Here is a 24,630-nt window from a genome sequence, read left to right as displayed (position 1 = left end):
GGGTCGCCGTTCCTAGGAAGAGACTAAAGCGGAAAAAGACTATGGTGGAGTGGGGTCCACGTCCCGCGCCAGAGCCACCACCGTGGACAGACGCCCACCCAGACCCTCCCCTATGGATTTAGGTGTGCGGCCAGGAGTCCGCACCTTTGGGGGGGGGGGGGGGGGGGGGGGGTACTGTCACGCCCTGGCCTTAGTTATCTTTGTTTTCTGTTTTCTTCTTTATTATTTTGGTTAGGTCAGGGTGTGACATGGGGGATTTATGTGTTTTGGCAGTTTTTTTTTTGTATGTTTATGGGGATGTTTCCTTTCTAGGTAGTTTATAGGTCTATGGTTGCCTAGATTGGTTCTCAACTGTCTATCGTTGTCTCTGATTGGGACCATATTTAGGCAGCCATATTCTGTGGGTACTTTGTGGGTGGTTGTCATCTGTCTTTGTGTCATTGCACCAGATAGGACTGGTTCGGTTTTCACATTTGTTTTGTATTTTGTAGTGTTCTTGTTTATCGTCTATATTAAACATGTTGAACACTAACCACGCTGTATTTTGAACACTAACCACGCTCTCTCCTTCAGCCGGAAGAAAACCGTTACAGAAATAGAGAGGGGGGAGAGAGAGCTAGTGAAATAAAAGAGAACTAAATAGAGGGGGGGAGAGAGAGCTAGTGAAATAAAAAGAGAACTAAATAGAGGGGGGAGAGAGAGCTAGTGAAATAAAAAGATAACTAAATAGAGGGGGAGAGAGCTAGTGAAATAAAAGAGAACTAAATAGAGGAGGGGGAGAGAGCTAGTGAAATAAAAGATAACTAAATAGAGGAGGGGGAGAGAGCTAGTGAAATAAAAAGATAACTAAATAGAGGGGGAGAGAGCTAGTGAAATAAAAGAGAACTAAATAGAGGAGGGGGAGAGAGCTAGTGAAATAAAAGATAACTAAATAGAGGGGGGAGAGAGCTAGTGAAATAAAAGAGAACTAAATAGAGGAGGGGGAGAGAGCTAGTGAAATAAAAGAGAACTAAATAGAGGAGGGGGAGAGAGAGCTAGTGAAATAAAAAGATAACTAAATAGAGGGGGAGAGAGAGCTAGTGAAATAAAAGAGAACTAAATAGAGGAGGGGGAGAGAGCTAGTGAAATAAAAGAGAACTAAATAGAGGAGGGGGAGAGAGAGCTAGTGAAATAAAAGAGAACTAAATAGAGGAGGGGGAGAGAGCTAGTGAAATAAAAGAGAACTAAATAGAGGAGGGGGAGAGAGCTAGTGAAATAAAAAGATAACTAAATAGAGGAGGGGGAGAGAGCTAGTGAAATAAAAGAGAACTAAATAGAGGGGGAGAGAGAGCTAGTGAAATAAAAGAGAACTAAATAGAGGAGGGGAGAGAGCTAGTGAAATAAAAGAGAACTAAATAGAGGAGGGGGGAGAGAGCTAGTGAAATAAAAAGATAACTAAATAGAGAGGGGGGGGGGGGAGATAGTACATACATTACATCAAACTCTGCAAGGTGCGTTTAAACATCCACACACTTAAACATCCAACAAGCAGGGAGCTTACAGAAGGTCCCTAGTACTGGTTTATATATAGGCCTATAATAAACATTTACAAGCTGCCTATCTGTATGGAGCTTGCATATACCTCATGGGAACAGTATTCAGACCCACTCATAACTTAACAAATACCTAATTGGATCAGTATCCACTCATAACTTAACAAATGCCTCATGGGAACAGTATCCACTCATAACTTAACAAATACCTAATTGGATCAGTATCCACTCATTACTAACAAATACTTCATGAGATCAGTATCCACTCATAACTTAACAAATACCTCATTGGATCAGTATCTACTCATTACTAACAAATACCTCATTGGATCAGTATCTACTCATTACTAACAAATACCTCATGGGATCAGTATATACTCATTACTAACAAATACCTCATGGGATCAGTATCTACTCATTACTAACAAATACCTCATTGGATCAGTATCTACTCATTACTAACAAATACCTCATGGGATCAGTATCTACTCATTACTAACAAATACTTCATGAGATCAGTATCTACTCATAACTTGATATATGGTTATGGCTTGGTCTTCATCTATATTCATGTGATTAAGAGCACAAAGACAAAGATAGCAGGTGACATACAGAGGGTATTACGGTGGCTTATGTAGGGCTTCAGTGAGTATTACTACCAGAATCATACCACTTAATATACACTGAGTGTACAAAACATTAAGAACGCCTGCTCTTTCCATGACATAGGCTGACCAGGTGAATCCAGGTGAAAGCTATGATCCATTGTTTATGTCACTTGTTACATTTACATTTACATTTAAGTCATTTAGCAGACGCTCTTATCCAGAGCGACTTACAAATTGGTGCTTTCACCTTATGACATCCAGTGGAACAGCCACTTTATAATAGTGCATCTAGGTCTTTTAAGGGGGGGGGGTGAGAAGGATTACTTTATCCTATCCTAGGTATTCCTTAAAGAGGTGGGGTTTCAGGTGTCTCCGGAAGGTGGTGATTGACTCCGCTGTCCTGGCGTCGTGAGGGAGTTTGTTCCACCATTGGGGGGCCAGAGCAGCGAACAGTTTTGACTGGGCTGAGCGGGAACTGTACTTCCTCAGTGGTAGGGAGGCGAGCAGGCCAGAGGTGGATGAACGCAGTGCCCTTGTTTGGGTGTAGGGCCTGATCAGAGCCTGGAGGTACTGAGGTGCCGTTCCCCTCACAGCTCCGTAGGCAAGCACCATGGTCTTGTAGCGGATGCGAGCTTCAACTGGAAGCCAGTGGAGAGAGCGGAGGAGCGGGGTGACGTGAGAGAACTTGGGAAGGTTGAACACCAGACGGGCTGCGGCGTTCTGGATGAGTTGTAGGGGTTTAATGGCACAGGCAGGGAGCCCAGCCAACAGCGAGTTGCAGTAATCCAGACGGGAGATGACAAGTGCCTGGATTAGGACCTGCGCCGCTTCCTGTGTGAGGCAGGGTCGTACTCTGCGGATGTTGTAGAGCATGAACCTACAGGAACGGGCCACCGCCTTGATGTTATTTGAGAACGACAGGGTGTTGTCCAGGATCACGCCAAGGTTGTTAAATCCACTTCAATCAGTGTAAATGAAGGGGACGAGACATGCTAAATAAGGATTTTTAAGCCTCGAGACATTTTTTAAATTTAATTTAACTAGGCAATTCAGTGAAGAACACATTCTTATTCACAATGAGGGCCTCGGAACAGTGGGTTAAGTGCCTTGTTCAGGGGCAGAACAGATTTTTACCTTGTCAACTCGGGGATTCAATCTAGCAACCTGTTGGTTACTGGCCCAAAGCTCTAACCACTAGGCTACCTGCTGGATTGTGTATGGGTGTCATTCAGAGGGTGAATGGGCAAGACAAAAGATTTAAGTGTCTGAATGGAGTATGGTAGTACGTGACAGGTGCAATTGTTTGTGTCAAGAACTGCAACACTGCTGGGTTCACACTCATCAGTTTCCCGTGTGTATTAAGAATGGTCCACCACCCAAAGGATATCCAGCCAACTATGGGAAGCATTGGAGTAAACGTGGGCCAGCATCCCTTTCAACACCTTGTAGTCCATGTCCTGACAAATTGAGGCTGTTCTGAGGGCAAAAGGGGGTGCAACTCAATATTAGGAAGCTGTCTCTAATGTTTTGTACATTCAGTGTAGATACACAGTGCTGTACTGTATTGGCTGTACTAGTACTACTGGAGCTCTTATAGATTCAAGAGGGTTTACATTGACTCTGACATTTACGCTGGCCACATTTCAGAGAGATGGTATCTTTTCAACAGAGTTGAATCCAGATATATGGCAACAATAGCAAGCCATTCCATTTGTAACTGATGAATGTTTGGTTGTGTTATTAAATTACTGCTTTGTCAACAATTACAATAAAACCATCCCATGTACTTGAAACCCTTAAACAACAGCGAGACAAAGAACCAGAGAGAGAGAAAAAGAGAGAGAGACTGTAGAGAGATTTGAATGGTATCTGCTCCCTCCGGTGACATGAGAGTTACCTGTCTGCACTAGCTCTCCCTTCATGATGGGACCTGCCTATGCCCTGAGAGAGAGAGAGAGAGAGAGAGAGAGAGAGAGAGAGAGCGAGAGAGAGAGAGAGAATAAAGAGGAGAAAAGTGAGAGAGAGAGAGAGAGCGAGAGAGTGAATGAAGAGGAGAAAAGTGAGAGAGAGAGAGCAAGAGAGAGAGAGCGAGAAAGAGAGAGAATAAAGAGGAGAAGAGAGAGAGAATAAAGAGGAGAAAAGTGAGAGAGAGACAGAGCGAGAATGAAGAGGAGAAAAGTGAGAAAGAGAGAATAAAGAGGAGAAAAGTGAGAGAGAGACAGAGCGAGAATGAAGAGGAGAAAAGTGAGAAAGAGAGAATAAAGAGGAGAAAAGTGAGAGAGAGAGAATAAAGAGGAGAAAAGTGAGAGAGAGAGAATGAAGAGGAGAAAAGTGAGAGAGAGAGAGCGAGAATAAAGAGGAGAAAAGTGAGAGAGAGAGAATGAAGAGGAGAAAAGTGAGAGAGCGAGAGAGAAAGAGTTAAAGTTAAGAGAACTGGTAGAACCCAGGGAGAGTTCAAGTTAAGAGAACTGGTAGAACCCAGGGAGAGTTCAAGTTAAGAGAACTGGTAGAACCCAGGGAGAGTTAAAGTTAAGAGAACTGGTAGAACCCAGAGAGTGTTCAAGTTAAGAGAACTGGTAGAACCCAGAGAGAGTTAAAGTTAAGAGAACTGGTAGAACCCAGAGAGAGTTAAAGTTAAGAGAACTGGTAGAACCCAGGGAGAGTTAAAGTTAAGAGAACTGGTAGAACCCAGAGAGAGTTAAAGTTAAGAGAACTGGTAGAACCCAGAGAGCTGAGGCAGATGATTTGCTGTATGACCCTGACACTGTCTGCTGAGACCTAATGGATTCCTGTGGTCTGATAAGCTGAGGACAAAGCCTCTCACCATGACACACAGACACAGAGAGACAGAGTCAGTCCCAGCACGGTGAGAGGCCAGCCTGGGGCCCCAAACTCGGTGTGACTCAGTCTCTCTGTAGCCCGCAACCTCTCTACTCAGCCCCCCCAGCTTCCCAGTCAGTCGGTCGGCCCCTTAAGGGCCAATCATGTCAGAGAGAACACAGGGGCACAAATAATGATCCTCTAGACTAGAGCTTTTGTTGAGTCTTTATGTTTGTTCCGCCTGGCCACACTGATTGAAGCTTACAGTACAACTCACCTGTAAGACAGCTCATATGGATGTGACACAGGTAGTTGCTGCAGTAGGGGTATAGGGTTTCTGGGTGAATAGAGGCATGTCTATAGTACCTGGCGGGGTCTCATTCTCTTTGTTAGTTATGGATCTTACTTAAAACAACACAGTGATACTTAAAACAGTCTGTTATCACATGGCTGCCAGCGACTAGAAACAGCACATCAAACCTGTAGATAGGAGGGACATTGACAAAAACCAATGTTGGTACATGGTACTAAGGCAGACCCTGACATTCAGGATTACTAAGTGGTAATCAACTCCAACGTCTCCCACAAAGCTCTGTCTTGTCCGAATATGAACTTCTTTCAGTTTCAGGGTAAACAAAGGGGCCAACGCTGGATTGGAACCTGCCAGAAGGAAAGTCAAAGTGTGGAGGAGGTTTACTTTAGAAGAGAATGATGATGACTGCCTCCATAAAATATCATTATCTTATACTTCCTATGTATCATAACTCAGTCACATCTTCTTCCATTTACAGTCTCATTTATCTTGCAAAATGAATTTCACTTTACATAGAATTTAGTGATATTCCATGGAGTTGGTGTCTTTTCAACCAAACATTATGAATAACCTTAAATTGGATAAGCAGTTGGCCTCTCGTAAATTCAACATGCACTGTTGATTTACCATGCCCTTTGCTCTCTATCTCTGCAGGCATCTCTTCTCTCTGCTGTCATCTCTTCTCTCTGCAGGCATCTCTCTCTCTCTCGCGCTCTCTCTCTGCAGGCATCTCTCTCTCTCTCTCTCTCTCTCTGCAGGCATCTCTCTCTCTCTCTGCAGGCATCTCTCTCTCTCTCTCTGCAGGCATCTCTCTCTCTCTCTGCAGGCATCCCTCTCTCTCTGCAGGCATCTCTCTCTCTCTGCAGGCATCTCTCTCTGCAGGCATCTCTCTCTCTCTGCAGGCATCTCTCTCTCTCTCTCTCAGGCATCTCTCTCTCTCTCTCTCTCTGCAGGCATCTCTCTCTCTCTCTCTCTCTGCAGGCATCTCTCTCTCTCTCTCTGCAGGCATCTCTCTCTCTCTCTCTCTGCAGGCATCTCTCTCTCTCTGCAGGCATCTCTCTCTCTCTCTGCAAGCATCTCTCTCTCTCTCTCTCTGCAGGCATCCCTCTCTCTGCAGGCATCCCTCTCTGCAGGCATCCCTCTCTCTGCAGGCATCCCTCTCTCTCTGCAGGCATCTCTCTCTCTCTCTCTCTGCAGGCATCTCTCTCTCTCTGCAGGCATCTCTCTCTCTCTCTGCAGGCATCTATCTCTCTCTCTCTCTCTGCAGGCATCTATCTCTCTCTCTCTCTGCGGGCATCTATCTCTCTCTCTCTCTGTGGGCATCTCTCTCTCTCTCTGCGGGCATCTCTCTCTCTCTCTGCGGGCATCTATCTCTCTCTCTCTCTGCGGGCATCTATCTCTCTCTATCTCTGCAGGCATCTCTTCTCTCTGCAGGCATCTTTTCTCTCTGCAGGCATCTCTTCTCTCTGCAGGCATCTCTTCTCTCTGCAGGCATCTCTTCTCTCTGCAGGCATCTCTTCTCTCTGCAGGCATCTCTTCTCTCTGCAGGCATCTCTTTATGACCGCAGCCCACTTAATTAAGTGTTAGTGAACTAATAGACTGACTGGGATTTAACTACACTGAAGTGACTGGAGGTTTCTAAGGGAAATCTACATGACAGGAGCACTGAAGCATGTGACCAGGGTTTAAGATCTCCACTCAGGGAGGGTTAGGGAGGGAGGGAAGTAGGGAGGGAGTTTAAGGGAGAGTTTAAGACCTGTAAGAGCAGTCCCTCCCTCAATGCAGCAGCAGCTGTTTAAAGAGCACAGTACAGAAAAGAGCAGAAGGTTTTAATGCCGTGAATGTTGGAGACACATTTTGACAAGATAAGTAGTAGGCCACATGAGGAGTTGTGGGAATCCATAAAGCACTGTGTTTGGTTAGTTATTAGTGGTGAGGTTAACATGGGGTTTAGAAGAACATTGTCTGAGAGGGGCATCTCAAGAGGTAGCTAACAGATAAGTGGCTGTAAAGGATTGTGTCTGTGAAAAGGAAAATTACAAGAACTGTTATAGGAAAGAACTGGAGGACAAATACTGAGCAAGTATATTTCTCTTCCCAAGAAATCACCATAACATCTCTTCCCAAGAAATCACCATAACATCTCTTCCCAAGAAATCACCATAACATCTCTTCCCAAGAAATCACCATAACATCTCTTCCCAAGAAATCACCATAACATCTCTTCCCAAGAAATCATCATAACATCTCTTCCCAAGAAATCATCATAACACCTCTTCCCAAGAAATCACCATAACATCTCTTCCCAAGAAATCACCATAACATCTCTTCCCAAGAAATCATCATAACATCTCTTCCCAAGAAATCATCATAACATCTCTTCCCAAGAAATCATCATAACATCTCTTCCCAAGAAATCATCATAACACCTCTTCCCAAGAAATCATCATAACATCTCTTCCCAAGAAATCATCATAACATCTCTTCCCAATAAATCATCATAACATCTCTTCCTAATAAATCATCATAACACCTCTTCCCAAGAAATCACCATAACATCTCTTCCCAAGAAATCACCATAACATCTCTTCCCAAGAAATCATCATAACATCTCTTCCCAAGAAATCATCATAACATCTCTTCCCAATAAATCACCATAACATCTCTTCCCAAGAAATCATCATAACACCTCTTCCCAAGAAATCACCATAACATCTCTTCCCAAGAAATCACCATAACATCTCTTCCCAAGAAATCACCATAACATCTCTTCCCAAGAAATCATCATAACATCTCTTCCCAAGAAATCACCATAACATCTCTTCCCAAGAAATCATCATAACATCTCTTCCCAAGAAATCATCATAACATCTCTTCCCAATAAATCATCATAACACCTCTTCCCAAGAAATCATCATAACACCTCTTCCCACACACTGCTCTCACCTGTCCGTCTGTACCGATGGTCCCTCCACAGTCTGACAGTAGCTCAGACATGTCATAGTAACTAGTGAACTCCCATAGACAGGCCTCTAGGTTGAGATTCTTGTAGAAGCGCAGTACGCTGGATCCCCTCAGGGGGGTGCTGTACTGGTAAGGAGAGGTCTCCCCGATCACCTCAGGGTTCTTGGTGGCGTTGGTTATGAAGCCGTGGCGGGTCTTGACCTCGGTGTAGTCCAGCAGGTTAGAACAGCGGTGGTTCCCCACACGAGTACCATCAGGACTCAACGTCAGCTCAAAGTTAGACATAGGACGGGTGGAGACCACCGGGAGCATGCCTGGGAGAGGAGAGGAGAGAAGAGAGGAGAGACAAGGGGTTAGGAGAGAGAAAGGCGGGGGCGGGAAAGAGAGAGACAAATAGAGAGGGAGAGAGAAAGAAGATAGAAGTCTCTCTGTGTTCCTCACCGTCTATGTGTGGCATGGTGACAGTGATCTTGATGAGGTTGGGGAGGTCTGGGTCCTCTGCTCCGGTGTAGCGTAGCTTGGCAGAGAAGGGCTCAGCGCCCACTGTACCCGCCACACGAGGCTGGCACATACCATCCTCTATACTGATGGAGACTATGAAGCTGCTGAGTTCCAGGCCCTCATCTCCGTTAGAGTTCACAGCACGAGCTGCACACTGCACCCTAGAGCCAGCCTGGAGGGAGAGACACACATCTCACATCAATACAGTCGACTCAGTCGCATCAATACAGTCGACTCAGTCGCATCAATACAGTCCACTCAGTCGCATCAATACAGTCCACTCAGTCGCATCAATACAGTCCACTCAGTCGCATCAATACAGTCCACTCAGTCGCATCAATACAGTCCACTCAGTCGCATCAATACAGTCCACTCAGTCGCATCAATACAGTCCACTCAGTCGCATCAATACAGTCAACTCAGTCGCATCAATACAGTCCACTCAGTCGCATCAATACAGTCGACTCAGTCGCATCAATACAGTCGACTCAGTCGCATCAATACAGTCCACTCAGTCGCATCAATACAGTCGACTCAGTCGCATCAATACAGTCAACTTAGTCGCATCAATACAGTCAACTCAATCCCATCAATACAGTCAACTCAGTCACATCAATACAGTCAACTCAGTCACATCAATAGTCAACTCAGTCACATCAATAGTCAACTCAGTCGCATCATGAACTAAATCATTCACTTTAGTTTCAACTCGTTGTCTGAGTCAGTCCAAATTCACTGATAATGTGTTGTCTACCTGGAAATAGACAGAGTCCAAGGTGATGATCTTGGAGGAGGAGAAGAAGGTATCAAAGTCCACCTCTCTCATGGAGCTGGTGACCCCGTCCAGGCTGGTTGGAGCGCTGACCAACCATCGATAGCGTGTCAGCGTGTCATTGATGTGCTCACTGATGCAGATGGAGCCAGTCTTGTCGTAGTCAGGGTACTTAGGGTTACAAGCCTGAGAGAGGGAGGAGAGAGGAGACCGTGTTTGGGAATGAGGCAAAATTTACTGTAATGTATAGGGAACATTTGCATTGTTCATCAACATCACTCATCTTCAATATCAAATTAAATCCTAATTGAATCCTAATTGACATATTCCTAAACCAAAGAAACAAATTGTTTTTTTATGCAAATTAAGAGCAGACAGTGAATACAATGATGCCCTGGCCTATGTCCTAAATGGCATCATATTCCCTATATAGTGCACTTCCCGATGGGACTCTGGTCAAAAGTAGGTGCATAAAACAGAGAATAGGGTGCCATTTGGGACGAAACCCTAGACTGGGAGGTTAAAAGCCGTGATAAACCATTCTCCGTACCGTGACACAGACGACGGGGTAGCCTGCCACTGGGGGGGTGTGTCTGGCTCTGGAGGTGTCGTCATACTGCAGTAGGGAGAACACCTGGGGGACGGAGGGGAAGGTGACGTCCGCCATGCTGTTGGTCTCCTCTATGTAGATAATGGCCTTACTCATCTGAGGACAGACAGAACATAAACAGATCAAACATAGAAGTGTTGTTAAAGGTAGTGATGTATCAGGGGCGACGAACGCAACAACTAAACTTCTCTCTTGTTCCTGTCCCTCAGCTTTCACGTATTCACGATGCGCAAATACTCTGCGTGACTGCATCGCGCTTATCTGCGATATTCTCCGTTCATCCTGCTACTTGTGTCAACGTCATATTGCTGAGTCTACGTGATGTTATTGTTCCAGTCCTCACCTGCGTCTCTGCCACCATGTTCTCATCAGGTTTCAGGTGGACCGTGAAGGCTTCTCTCATCTCTCTGACTCCATCAAACAAGATCTCCACCTCGATGTAGTGCTCTGTGTCACCCTCCTTGAACTCAATGTCTGGGGTAAACAACAACAACAACAACACGGCTCTAGGTTAAACAGGAAACATCTATACACTGCAGATACTGACGGAGTTACCTTATCAAGTTGATTATTTATATAGTATTAGGGTCAGGATATTTTCCTAATCAGATCACATTATCAGGAAAAAGTCATGGCCTTATTACATTTACATTTACATTTAAGTCATTTAGCAGACGCTCTTATCCAGAGCGACTTACAAATTGGTGCATTCACCTTATGACATCCAGTGGAGCAGCCACTTTACAATAGTGCATCTAAATCTTTTAAGGGGGGTGAGAAGGATTACTTTATCCTATCCTAGGTATTCCTTAAAGAGGTGGGGTTTCAGGTGTCTCCGGAAGGTGGTGATTGACTCCGCTGTCCTGGCGTCGTGAGGGAGTTTGTTCCACCATTGGGGGGCCAGAGCAGCGAACAGTTTTGACTGGGCTGAGCGGGAACTGTACTTCCTCAGTGGTAGGGAGGCGAGCAGGCCAGAGGTGGATGAACGCAGTGCCCTTGTTTGGGTGTAGGGCCTGATCAGAGCCTGGAGGTACTGAGGTGCCGTTCCCCTCACAGCTCCGTAGGCAAGCACCATGGTCTTGTAGCGGATGCGAGCTTCAACTGGAAGCCAGTGGAGAGAGCGGAGGAGCGGGGTGACGTGAGAGAACTTGGGAAGGTTGAACACCAGACGGGCTGCGGCGTTCTGGATGAGTTGTAGGGGTTTAATGGCACAGGCAGGGAGCCCAGCCAACAGCGAGTTGCAGTAATCCAGACGGGAGATGACAAGTGCCTGGATTAGGACCTGCGCCGCTTCCTGTGTGAGGCAGGGTCGTACTCTGCGGATGTTGTAGAGCATGAACCTACAGGAACGGGCCACCGCCTTGATGTTAGTTGAGAACGACAGGGTGTTGTCCAGGATCACGCCAAGGTTCTTAGCGCTCTGGGAGGAGGACACAGTGGAGTTGTCAACCGTGATGGCGAGATCATGGAACGGGCAGTCCTTTCCCGGGAGGAAGAGCAGCTCCGTCTTGCCGAGGTTATTGACGTGAGAGGTTGATGTGTGAGGTGTTGTAATATTTCTCACCTTCAGATACAGGATGGTAGTCCTCTCCGGAGGTGGCTGATCCGTCCTTGGTGTGGACGCGGACCACAGAGACCTTGGAGGTGTCTCCTACCCTCAGCACTGGGATCTTCACCATGGACACCTGGCCTGCCCCGCTAGGCTCACTCACGCTGAACTTAGTCTCCCCAAACTTGATGATGGCCTCTGGGGATAACATGGATGAGGGTCACACATCAGACATGGAGCAGTGTGATAGGTGATATGAACTAAACAAGGTTACAGACTAACAGAGTAGAATGAGTTGTGAATGACACACACCAAAACAAGTCAACAGGATGCAGACTAGCAGATCATGAATTTGAGAAAATTAAAAAAAAAAAGTAATGTAATAAGTATCTGGGACTATTATAGAGTGTGCAACTTATTTTATTGTCTCCAGACGAAATGATTCCATCTGTGAGTCAGTCAGTCTTACTGTCTGCGTCGTCCTTGATCTTGACCAGAGTCTCGTTCTGTTTCCCGATGGACGCTCCGAACGGAGACTCACTGCGGGGCGACCCCAACACCAGCCTCAGCTCCTCCTCCTCCTCATGCTCCGTGTCATCAACCAGAGACAGAACACACGGCTTCTCCACCTCCCCTGGAGAGAGAGTGGAGAGATAGAGAGACGGAGATGGGAGGAGAAAGAGAGAGAGAGATTGAGATTGAAAGACATTAGCAAAAAGGGGTAACCAGTTCTAATATTTTCAAGGGTTCCAAAATGCACAGAGAAACTATACCCTTTTGGCCTATGGGGTGTTTCTTGTGTCAGTGTGTTTCCTGGTCTTCTACCGTCTTTTACAGAAGAGATTTCAGTGTTACCTGGTAGGAAGGTGATGATGGAAGCGTCCGTGTTGGGTCGTTCGTTGAAGTCCATCATAACCTGAGCGGTTCCCTGTCTGGTATAACAGCGGACCGTTGACCTGTAACTGATGTCTCCACTACGATACACCACGACTGAGATCTGACCGGAGTTCTCATGCCCCATGTACATGGCATCACGGAACTGCACCTTGGGCACTGTTAGAGGACAATCACATCAACAAATCATCTACGTTAGATCAAGTGCATCGTGAAACAGTGTTGATCATAACCATGACATAATGCTCATAACTGTCTACAGCTGATGTTATAATGCACTATAAGCCTTTAAAAAGGCTTTATAAATGCTTTGATAAGGACACTTACAGTAACGTGATACCAAAGCTTTAGGTGGCAGCGTTGCTCAATCACCTTTAATGGTGTTGATGTGTTTCAGAGATGCCCTGTTTTGTCAGAGCAAGGTATGATAGGTTTTCTAAACTCCTGAATAAAATGCCATTGCTCATATTCATCTATATTAGATCTCATTGATAATTAGACACATCCTAACAAATCAGTTCACTCACAGTCAGAAAAGTTGTGACTAGGACTGTGTCCCAAATGGCGCCCTATTCCCTACATAGTGCACTAATTTGGGCCAGAGCCTATGGACCCAATATCAGCCCGATTCACTCACGGTCGGAGACGGAGTCATTGATGAGGATGGTGGCCTTCCCCGGTTCTCCCAGGATGCCGTTCATGGGCATGCGGAGGACCAGCTCGAATGTCTCGGTCCCCTCCAGCACCGGCTGACCCAGGTCATCCAGGATGGTCACCCTGAACGTCTGCTGGCTGACCCCCGGGGCAAAGTCCAGGTTACGACTGATCCCTACGTAGTCCACACCGGCTAGAGGAGCGAGAAAAGAGAAGGATGAGAGGATTAAAGTATTTGATGATATTTTAACACCTGGGGCTGTATGTATCAAGTGTCTCAGAGTAGGAGTGCTGATTTCAGATCCTCCCTGTCATTAAATAATCGTATTCATTATGATCTAAAAGGCAAAACTGATCCTAGAGCAGCAATCCTACACTGAGACACTTGATTCACAGTAGTATAATCAGTAGCGGTGAATGTAAATATCACAACATGTTTATCAAATGTTGCTTCCTCTCAACAGTACATAGCAGTGAAGGAGCACTAGGAATCTGTGTGAGGATTAAGACTGCAGTAGTGTGAGACATCTGATATCTCCCTAGGCCCCCGGGAGGGTGTAAACATGTTCTTCATCCACTCAGAGATATGAAGAGGCAGGGTGTTGATGGCATGGCCTTTACCCCCATGACTGCTTCCTGTACCGCTGACCTAGGGTGCGTCCCAAATGGCACCCTATTCCCTATATATATATACTTTTGGACCCGGATCAAAAGTAGTGACCTATATAGAGAACAGGGTGCCATTCAGGACCAACCCTGCTATGGACATCTGACCCACAGACCCAGCTATGTGTTTCTGAACCAGCGTTGTGTGTACCTCCGCTTGCGACTGTATTATAAAGCTACAGTATGTGTGTCTGCTTGGGACGGCATTACCACTTAATCTCAACAGATTAGATAGGATAGAAACAATATTTTGATGCGGGCAGGAGAAGAAAGAATTAAGGAGTGAGAGGGAGTAAGAGAGATGAGAGGGAGGGAGAGAGAAAGGGGGAGGGAGGGAGGAGGTAAAAGAGGAGTGAGGGGAAGGAGGAGTGCTCGGGGGCAGGTGATATGAGGAAGGCTGCAGGCAGGGAGAAGGTTTTACTTTCAGGAGCTATATATACAGTATAGTCTCTCTATCCAGACTTAAACACCAGAGTATGAGGGATTCAGCCTACATTTCTCTGTCTTCACTCAATCCAGCTTTATCACCAACATTGTTCCCAACCCTGTCCCTCCCAACCCTGTAGGCCTACCCTCCTCTGTACCTTCCAGCCCTGTCCCTCCCAACCCTGTAGGCCTACCCTCCTCTGTCCCTCCCAACCCTGTAGGCCTACCCTCCTCTGTACCTTCCAGCCCTGTCCCTCCCAGCCCTGTCCCTCCCAGCCCTGTAGGCCTACCCTCCTCTGTACCTTCCAGCCCTGTCCCTCCCAGCCCTGTCCCTCCCAGTCCTGTAGGCCTACCCTCCTCTGTACCTTCCAACCCTGTCCCTCCCAGCCCCTCCCAACCCTGTCCCTCCCAACCCTGTAGGCCTACCCTCCTCTGTCCCTCCCAGCCCCTCCCAGCCCTGTAGGCCTACCCTCCTCTGTACCTTCCAACCCTGTCCCTCCCAGCCCTGTAGGCCTACCCTCCTCTGTCCCTCCCAGCCCTGTCCCTCCCAACCCTGTCCCTCCCAGCCCTGTAGGCCTACCATCCTCTGTACCTTCCAACCCTGTCCCTCCCAGCCCTGTCCCTCCCAACCCTGTCCCTCCCAACCCTGTCCCTCCCAGCCCTGTAGGCCTACCCTCCTCTGTACCTTCCAGCCCTGTCCCTCCCAACCCTGTAGGCCTACCCTCCTCTGTCCCTCCCAACCCTGTAGGCCTACCCTCCTCTGTACCTTCCAGCCCTGTCCCTCCCAGCCCTGTCCCTCCCAGCCCTGTAGGCCTACCCTCCTCTGTACCTTCCAGCCCTGTCCCTCCCAGCCCTGTCCCTCCCAGTCCTGTAGGCCTACCCTCCTCTGTACCTTCCAACCCTGTCCCTCCCAGCCCCTCCCAACCCTGTCCCTCCCAACCCTGTAGGCCTACCCTCCTCTGTCCCTCCCAGCCCCTCCCAGCCCTGTAGGCCTACCCTCCTCTGTACCTTCCAACCCTGTCCCTCCCAGCCCTGTAGGCCTACCCTCCTCTGTCCCTCCCAGCCCTGTCCCTCCCAACCCTGTCCCTCCCAGCCATGTAGGCCTACCCTCCTCTGTACCTTCCAACCCTGTCCCTCCCAGCCCTGTCCCTCCCAACCCTGTCCCTCCCAACCCTGTCCCTCCCAGCCCTGTAGGCCTACCCTCCTCTGTACCTTCCAACCCTGTCCCTCCCAGCCCCTCCCAACCCTGTCCCTCCCAACCCTGTAGGCCTACCCTCCTCTGTCCCTCCCAGCCCTGTCCCTCCCAGCCCCTCCCAACCCTGTCCCTCCCAGCCCTGTCCCTCCCAACCCTGTCCCTCCCAGCCCTGTCCCTCCCAGCCCCTCCCAACCCTGTCCCTCCCAGCCCAGCCCCTCCCAACCCTGTTCCTCCCAGCCCTGTCCCTCCCAGCCCCTCCCAACCCTGTCCCTCCCAGCCCTGTCCCTCCCAGCCCTGTCCCTCCCAGCCCTGTCCCAACCCTGTCCCTCCCAGCCCTGTCCCTCCCAACCCCTCCCAGCCCTGTCCCTCCCAACCCTGTCCCTCCCAACCCTGTCCCTCCCAACCCTGTCCCTCTCAACCCTGTCCCTCCCAACCCTGTCCCTCCCAGCCCTGTAGGCCTACCCTCCTCTGTACCTTCCAACAGCTACCAGACTGGGGTTGCGTACCAAATGGCGCCCTATCCGCGATGGGTCCTGGTCAATAGCGGTGCACTACAAAAGGAATAGGGTAACATGTAGGATGCAGCTGGGGCTGAGCAGAGCCCTTCCCCTCTCCACTAATGTTTACATTCAGAGGTCATATAACATCCCAACACATCCAGCCTGTGTTGCTCTGGGCGTTCGCTCTACTTCCACAACACCAGAGTGACAGTCAGACAGACTAACCCTGAGGTGGACTCTGGGCGTTCGCTCTACTTCCACAACACCAGAGTGACAGTCAGACAGACTAACCCTGAGGTGGACTCTGGGCGTTCGCTCTACTTCCACAACACCAGAGTGACAGTCAGACAGACTAACCCTGAGGTGGACTCTGGGCGTTCGCTCTACTTCCACAACACCAGAGTGACAGTCAGACAGACTAACCCTGAGGTGGACTCTGGGCGTTCGCTCTACTTCCACAACACCAGAGTGACAGTCAGACAGACTAACCCTGAGGTGGACTCTGGGCGTTCGCTCTACTTCCACAACACCAGAGTGACAGTCAGACAGACTAACCCTGAGGTGGACTCTGGGCGTTCGCTCTACTTCCACAATACCAGAGTGACAGTCAGACAGACTAACCCTGAGGTGGACTCTGGGCGTTCGCTCTACTTCCACAACACCAGAGTGACAGTCAGACAGACTAACCCTGAGGTGGACTCTGGGCGTTCTCTCTACTTCCACAACACCAGAGTGACTGTTAGACAGACTAACCCTGAGGTGGACTCTGGGCGTTCTCTCTACTTCCACAACACCAGAGTGACAGTCAGACAGACTAACCCTGAGGTGGACTCTGGGCGTTCTCTCTACTTCCACAACACCAGAGTGACAGTCAGACAGACTAACCCTGAGGTGGACTCTGGGCGTTCGCTCTACTTCCACAACACCAGAGTGACAGTCAGACAGACTAACCCTGAGGTGGACTCTGGCCGTTCTCTCTACTTCCACAACACCAGAGTGACAGTCAGACAGACTAACCCTGAGGTGGACTCTGGGCGTTCGCTCTACTTCCACAACACCAGAGTGACAGTCAGACAGACTAACCCTGAGGTGGACTCTGGGCGTTCGCTCTACTTCCACAACACCAGAGTGACAGTCAGACAGACTAACCCCGAGGAGGACTAAAGCATATTGTTCCACCTGGTTAACCTTCCCTAAGCTCTATATGACTCTTTAAACACAGCGGTAAAGCTAGTGTGCTGTAACACAAATACATTGTATTGTAGAACAGTACCCTGTGTGAGAGCAGTGTGTTGTATTGTAGGGACAGGGACTGGAGCACCTACCTTCAGCAGACAGTGTACTGTCATAGACATTCAGTGTGTTGTATTGTAGGGACAGGGACTGGAGCACCTACCTTCAGCAGACAGTGTACTGTCATAGACATTCAGTGTGTTGTATTGTAGGGACAGGGACTGGAGCACCTACCTTCAGCAGACAGTGTACTGTCATAGACATTCAGTGTGTTGTATTGTAGGGACAGGGACTGGAGCACCTACCTTCAGCAGACAGTGTACTGTCATAGACATTCAGTGTGCTGTGTTGTTGCCTTTTTTAAGGGGTGGATCAGCTTTAATATTGCAGAAAGATTGTTGCTTCCATCAATGTAATTGTCTGCATCATTTCCAATACCCCATATTTTATGGGTAAAAATATATGTACATATACAGTTGAAGTCGGAAGTTAACATACACTTAGGTTGGAATCATTAAAACTCGTTTTTCAACCACTCCACAAATTTCTTGTTAACAAACTATAGTTTTGGCAAGTCGGTTAGGACATCTACTTTGTGCATGACAAGTAATTTTTCCAACAATTGTTTACAGACAGATTATTTCACTTATAATTCACTGTATCACAATTCCATTGGGTCAGAAGTTTACATACACTAAGTTGAATGTGCCTTTAAACAGCTTGGAAAATTCCAGAAAATTATGTCATGGCTTTAGAAGCTTCTGATAGGCGAATTTACATAATTTGAGTCAATTGGAGGTGTACCTTGGTTGGAGGAGCCCTTGGTTCTCTATGGTGTAGTAGGTCAGGGCGTGACTAGGGGGTAATCTAGTATATTTATTTCTATGTTGGTGTGCTTGATATGGTTCCCAATTAGAGGCAGCTAGAAATCGTTGCCTCTAATTGGGGATCATATTTAGGTAGCCTTTTTCGCACCTGTGTTTTGTGGGATATTGTTTTGAGTTAGTGCATGTGGCACCTCTGATATCACGGTTCATTGTTTGTTTCTTTTTGTTCGGAAGTTTTGCGTAAATAAATATGTGGAACTTTAATCACGCTGCGCCTTGGTCCGTCTCTCCACACAACCGTCACAGACTATCCCACCAAACCAGGACCAAGCAGCGTGTTCACCAGGTGAAGGAGTTTTGGACATGGGAAGAAGTGATGGGTGGATGCGATACCCTTCCTTGGCGGCAGACGGAAGGTAATAATGGAGTACAGCGACGACGCCAGGGTTCACGGCCACAGAAAGCCCAAGGACAACCCCAAGATTTTTTGGGGGGGAGGCACAAGGGGTAGCCGGTTGAGCCGAGGAGAGTGCCAGAGCCCGAATGGCAAACTCTGGAGGAGCGTGTCGTCAGACCACGGCCACAGAAACCCCATTATTCTTTTTGGGGGGGGAGGCACATGAGCAGAGGGAAGAGCCAGAGACCACCTGAGAGGAGATAGCGAGGTGGTCGGTCGACCCAAGGAGAGAACCAGAGCCCACCTGGGATTCGATGGAACAGTGTGAGGAGGGATACCTGGAGAATGGAGTTGGCTAGGAGTATGCGGCAACGCAGGCGTTTGGAAGAACGTGTCATCAGTCCGGTGAAACCTGGGCTGGCTCCACGTATCTAGCCTCCAGTGCGCCTCTCCAGTCCGGTACGTCCTGTGTATCCTCCTCGCACTCGCCCTGAAGTGCATGTCCCCAGTCCGGTACGTCCTGTGCCTCCTCCTCGCACTCGCCCTGAAGTGCATGTCCCCAGTCCGGTAAGTCCTGTGCCTCCTCCTCGCACTCGCCCTGAAGTGCATGTCCCCAGTCCGGTACGTCCTGTGCCTCCTCCTCGCACTCACCCTGAAGTGCGTGTCACCAGTCCGGTGCAACCTGTGCAGGCCCCACACATCAGGCCTCCAGTGCGCCTCCCTAGTCCGGTATGTCCTCCCCGCACTCGCCCTGAAGAGCATGTCACCAGTCCGGTGCCACCTGTAATGGCTCCACGCACTAGGCCTCTAGTGCGCATTCACAGTCCAGAGCTGCCAGCGACGGTCCACAGTCCGGAATCCTCTATGCCGATGCCCAGTCGATACATGGTGTCCAGTCCTGCTCCACGGCCGGAGCATTCTTCTGTGCCGATGTCCAGTCCAGGAACGGCGTCCAATCTAGCTCCAAGGCCGGAGCCTTCCTCTACGCCGATGCCCAGTCCAGGCACGGTGTCCAGACCCGCTCCATGGCATGAGCGGTCTACTGCACCGGTGCCTGGTCCAGGAACAGCATCCAGTGCTGCTCCATGGCCGGAGCCTTCCTCTGCGCCAGTGCCCAGTCCAGGCACGGCGTCCAGTCCAGCTCCAGGACAGGAGCCTTCCTCTGCGCCGGTGCCCAGTCCAGGCACGGTGTCCAGTCCAGCTCCAGGACAGGAGCCTTCCTCTGCGCCGATGCCCAGTCTAGGCACGGCGGCCAACCCAGTTCCATGGCTGGAGACTTCATCTACACCGGTGCCCAGTCCAGGCAGGGCGTCCAACCCAGCTCCATGGCTGGAGTACTCCTTTGCGCCGGTGCCCAGTCCAGGCACGGCGTCCAACCCAGCTCCATGGCCGGAGCCCTCCTTTGCGCCAATTCCCAGTCCAGGGACGGCATTCAGCCCGGTGCCATGGCCGGATCCGGGTTCTGGGTGGGGGCTACGACCTGCACCGGAGCCGCCACCGACACTAGTCACCCCCCCCCCACCCTCCCCATTTTGTTTCAGATTTTGCGGCCGGAGTCCGCACCTTTGGGGGAGTACTGTCACGCCCTGACCATAGAGAGCCCTTGGTTCTCTATGGTGTAGTAGGTCAGGGCGTGACGACTAGGGGTGATCTATTATATTTATTTCTATGTTGGTGTGCTTGGTATGGTTCCCAATTAGAGGCAGCTAGAAATCATTGCCTCTAATTGGGGGATCATATTTAGGTAGCCTTTTTCCCACCTGTGTTTTGTGGGATATTGTTTTGAGTTAGTGCATGTGGCACCTCTGATGTCACGGTTAGTCTTTTTGTTTGGAAGTTTTGCGTAAATAAATATGTGGAACTTTAATCACGCTGCGCCTTGGTCTGTCTCTCCACACAACCGTGACAGTACCTGTGGATGTATTTCAAGGCCTACCTTCAAAATCAGTGCCTCTTTGCTTGATACCGTGGGAAAATCTAAAGAAATCAGCCAAGACGTCAGAAAAATATTTGTAGACATCCAGAAGTCTGGTTCATCCTTGGGAGGAATTTCCAAATGTCTGACGGTACCATGTTCATCTGTATAAACAATAGTACACAAGTATAAACACCATGGGAACACGCAGCCGTCATACTGCTCAGGAAGGAGACACGTTCAGTCTCCTAGAGATGAACGTACTTTGGTGCGAAAAGTGCAAATCAATCCCAGAATAACAGCAAAGGACCTTGTGAAGATGCTGGAGGAAACAGGTATAAAAGTATCTATATCCACAGTAAAAACGAGTCCTATATCGACATAACCTGAAAGGCAGCTCAGCAAGGAAGAAGCCACAGCTCCAAAACCGCCATAGCAATGCCAGACTATGGTTTGCAACTGCACATGGGGTCAAATATCGTACTTTTTGGAGAAATGTCCTCTGGTCTGATGAAACCAAAATAGAACTGTTTGGCCTTAATGACCATCAATATGTTTGGAGGAAAAAGGGGGATGCTTGCAAGCCGAAGCACACCATCCCAACCGTGAAGCACGGGCGTGGCAGCATCATGTTGTGGAGGTGTTTTGCTGCAGGAGGGACTGGTGCACTTCACAAAATAGATGGCTTTATGAGGGAGGAAAAACATGTGGATATATTGAAGCAACATCTCAAGACATCAGTCAGGAAGATAAAGCTTGGTCGCAAATGGGTCTTCCAAATGTACAATGACCCCAAGCATACTTCCAAAGTTGTGGCAAAATGGCTTAAGGATATCAAAGTCAAGGTATTGGAGTGGCCATCACAAAGCCATGATCTCAATCCTATAGAAGATTTGTGGGCAGAACTGAAAAAGCGTGTGCGAGCAAGGAGGCCTACAAACCTGACTCAGTTACACCAGCTCTGTCAGAAGGAATGGGCCAAAATGCACCCAACTTATTGTGGGAAGCTTGTGGAAGGCTACCCGAAACATTTGACCCAAGTGAAAAATTCAAAGGCAATTCGACCAGATATTAATTGAGTGTATGTAAACTTCTGACCCACTGGGAATGTGATGAAAGAAAAAAAAGATGAAATAAATAATTCTCCCTACTATTATTCTGACATTTCACATTCTTAAAATAAAGTGGTGATCCTAACTGACCTAAGACAGGGATCACCACTTCATTTTAAGAATGACATTTCACAATCAGAAGCTTCTAAAGCCACAACATAATTTTCTGGAATTTTCAAATCTGTTTAAAGGCACAGTGAACTTAGTGTTCTATATATATACATGGGTATGTATGTATACATAAACATTCATACATATACACACATACATTGGGGCAAAAAAAGTATTTAGTCAGCCACCAATTGTGCAAGTTCTCCCACTTAAAAAGATGAGAGAGGCCTGTATTTTCATCATAGGTACACTTCAACTATGACAGACAAAATTAGAAAAATAATCCAGAAAATCACATTGTAGGATTTTTTTATGAATTTATTTGCAAATTATGGTGGAAAATAAGTATTTGGTCAATAACAAAAGTTTATCTCAATACTTTGTTATATACCCTTTGTTGGCAATGACAGAGGTCAAACGTTTTCTCTAAGTCTTCACAAGGTTTTCACACACTGTTGCTGGTATTTTGGCCCATTCCTCCATGCAGATCTCCTCTAGAGCAGTGATGTTTTGGGGATGTTGCTGGGCAACACGGACTTTCAACTCCCTCCAAAGATTTTCTATGGGGTTGAGATCTGGAGACTGGCTAGGCCACCCAAGGACCTTGAAATGCTTCTTACTAAGCCACTCCTTCGTTGCCCGGGCGGTGTGTTTGGGATCATTGTCATGCTGAAAGACCCAGCCACGTTTCATCTTCAATGCCCTTGCTGATGGAAGGAGGTTTTCACTCAAAATCTCACGATACATGGCCCCATTCATTCTTTCCTTTACACGGATCAGTCGTCCTGGTCCCTTTGCAGAAAAACAGCCCCAAAGCATGATGTTTCCACCCCCATGCTTCACAGTAAGTATGGTGTTCTTTGGATGCAACAGCATTCTTTGTCCTCCAAACACAACAAGTTGAGTTTTTACCAAAAAGTTATATTTGGTTTCATCTGACCATATGACATTCTCCCAATCTTCTTCTGGATCATACAAATGCTCTCTTCAGACAAACAAATGCAAACTTCAGACGGGCCTGGACATGTACTGTCTTAAGCAGGGGGACACGTCTGGCACTGCAGGATTTGAGTCCATGGCGGCGTAGTGTGTTACTGATGGTAGGCTTTGTTTGGTCCCAGCTCTCTGCAGGTCATTCACTAGGTCCCCCCGTGTAAGTTCTGGGATTTTTGCTCACCATTCTTGTGATCATTTTGACCCCACGGGGTGAGATTTTGCATGGAGCCACAGATCGAGGGAGATTATCAGTGGTCTTGTATGTCTTCCATTTCCTAATAATTGCTCCCACAGTTGATTTCTTCAAACCAAGCTGCTTACCTATTGCAGATTCAGTCTTCCCAGCCTGGTGCAGGTCTACAATTTTGTTTCTGGTGTCCTTTGACAGCTCTTTGGTCTTGGCCATAGTGGAGTTTGGAGTGTGACTGTTTGAGGTTGTGGACAGGTGTCTTTTATACTGATAACAAGTTCAAACAGATGTCATTAATACAGGTAACGAGTGGAGGACAGAGGAGCCTCTTAAAGAAGAAGTTACAGGTCTGTGAGAGCCAGAAATCTTGCTTGTTTGTAGGTGACCAAATACTTATTTTCCACCATAATTTGCAAATAAATTCATTAAAAATCCTACAATGTGATTTTCTGGATTTTTTTTTCTTATTTTGTCTGTCATAGTTGAAGTACCTATGATGAAAATTGCAGGCCTCTCATCTTTTTAAGTGGGAGAACTTGCACAATTGGTGGCTGACTAAATAATTTTTTGCACCACTGTATATACATACTTTTTTGAATATACCTTTATTTTCCCCCGCAAACCCTACCACCCCTCCTCCAATTGGAGTAAACTAATAAACAATAACACTTAGGCTTCTACTTTCAGTTTATAAATATTATACACATTTTACAGACAATCTATTTTACAACAGTTATATTTAGTTTGTTTTTAGTCCTTCCTCTATTGCTGATATCCATCCAGTTTAATTTCTATTTGTAATGGTGCTCTTTCACAACATTTCTGAACCTATATACATTTTACAGACCCCGTACATTTTACATTTGTTATCTTGTTGTTATTAGTCCCACCCTTTAGCTAAATTCAACCCCTCCCATTCATCTCTTGACACCATCCATATTACATTTATATTTGCTATATATTATTCAACTGTGCTGTGATGCTTCACAAAAGTACTGAACCTTTCTATTCTCATAGCTTCTACAGATTGTAAAATAAAGGTAAACATTTTTGCTAAAATAATTATTATATTATTGATTGATTGACTACGACTTTTCAAATCACCCAGTATTGCTAGGTAAATTAGTTCTAGGTAAATGTTGCAATTCTTCAGCCATTCCTGGACCTGTGACCAAAAACGAGCTACGTAATGGACAGTACCAAAAATAAATGATCTAATGACTGTATTGTCTCTACCTTCAGCAGAGACAGGGTCTGTTTTCCTGGAGCGTACAGTGACCGTGGCTGTTTTAGAGAGGTCAGTGCCTGTCCTATACACCTTGACCTCCACATAACCATCACTCTCATCCACACGGTAGTCTGTGTCTCCGAAGTAGAATCCTGGAGCTGTGGAGGAGAGGAAACACAGGAAGAGGCCGTACATCAGGATCTTGTTTGAGTCAGTTTCACAGCTGGAAACCGCCTGATGTAACTTTTGAGTTGAATTTGTAATAACCCACATTTCAAATAGTTACTTCTGACGACACAGCTAAATGACTGCACATTGAGCCACTAGCCGGCACTAAACTCAACACTAGTCATTTCCAGCACTTATAGTCCCTGCATTACAGTATGGTACATTTGAGGGGATGTTATTACAGAATATAAATGTAAAGACTAGAAGCCTGAAGGCATCCCTCTATTTCTGTGTCTGGTTGAAAGGAGCCGGTGCAGTGTAGACGACTGTGGTAGAGGAGTGTTTGTGTGTGTGTGCGCGTACGCAGAGGAGTTGGAGGATTCCAGGCCTGCCTGTCTGCAATTAGTACTTTCCTGAGCCCAGATTCCGCTGCAGTCAATCTCCCCCA

At 47.5% G+C, this 24,630-nt stretch overlaps 1 protein-coding gene across 1 annotated transcript in view; it reads right to left on the bottom strand.

Moving 5' to 3' along the window:
* Positions 1 to 24,630, bottom strand: part of LOC115141752 (FRAS1-related extracellular matrix protein 2-like) — a 118,747-nt gene that overhangs the window by 14,945 nt on the left and 79,172 nt on the right. The window contains exons 9-18 of the mRNA XM_029680923.2: positions 24,023 to 24,172; positions 13,202 to 13,411; positions 12,526 to 12,723; positions 12,140 to 12,304; positions 11,686 to 11,868; positions 10,465 to 10,595; positions 10,062 to 10,217; positions 9,494 to 9,697; positions 8,680 to 8,911; positions 8,221 to 8,552 (exon numbers count right to left, since the gene is read on the bottom strand). Of these exons, the coding sequence (XP_029536783.1) occupies positions 8,221 to 8,552; positions 8,680 to 8,911; positions 9,494 to 9,697; positions 10,062 to 10,217; positions 10,465 to 10,595; positions 11,686 to 11,868; positions 12,140 to 12,304; positions 12,526 to 12,723; positions 13,202 to 13,411; positions 24,023 to 24,172 (1,961 nt within the window). The remainder of the gene's footprint in view (positions 1 to 8,220; positions 8,553 to 8,679; positions 8,912 to 9,493; positions 9,698 to 10,061; positions 10,218 to 10,464; positions 10,596 to 11,685; positions 11,869 to 12,139; positions 12,305 to 12,525; positions 12,724 to 13,201; positions 13,412 to 24,022; positions 24,173 to 24,630) is intronic.

Source organism: Oncorhynchus nerka, linkage group LG14 (assembly GCF_034236695.1).
Source record: "Oncorhynchus nerka isolate Pitt River linkage group LG14, Oner_Uvic_2.0, whole genome shotgun sequence".
In the NCBI taxonomy this organism is placed as follows: Eukaryota; Metazoa; Chordata; class Actinopteri; order Salmoniformes; family Salmonidae; genus Oncorhynchus; species Oncorhynchus nerka.
This window is presented reverse-complemented; position numbering and strand designations above follow the sequence as displayed.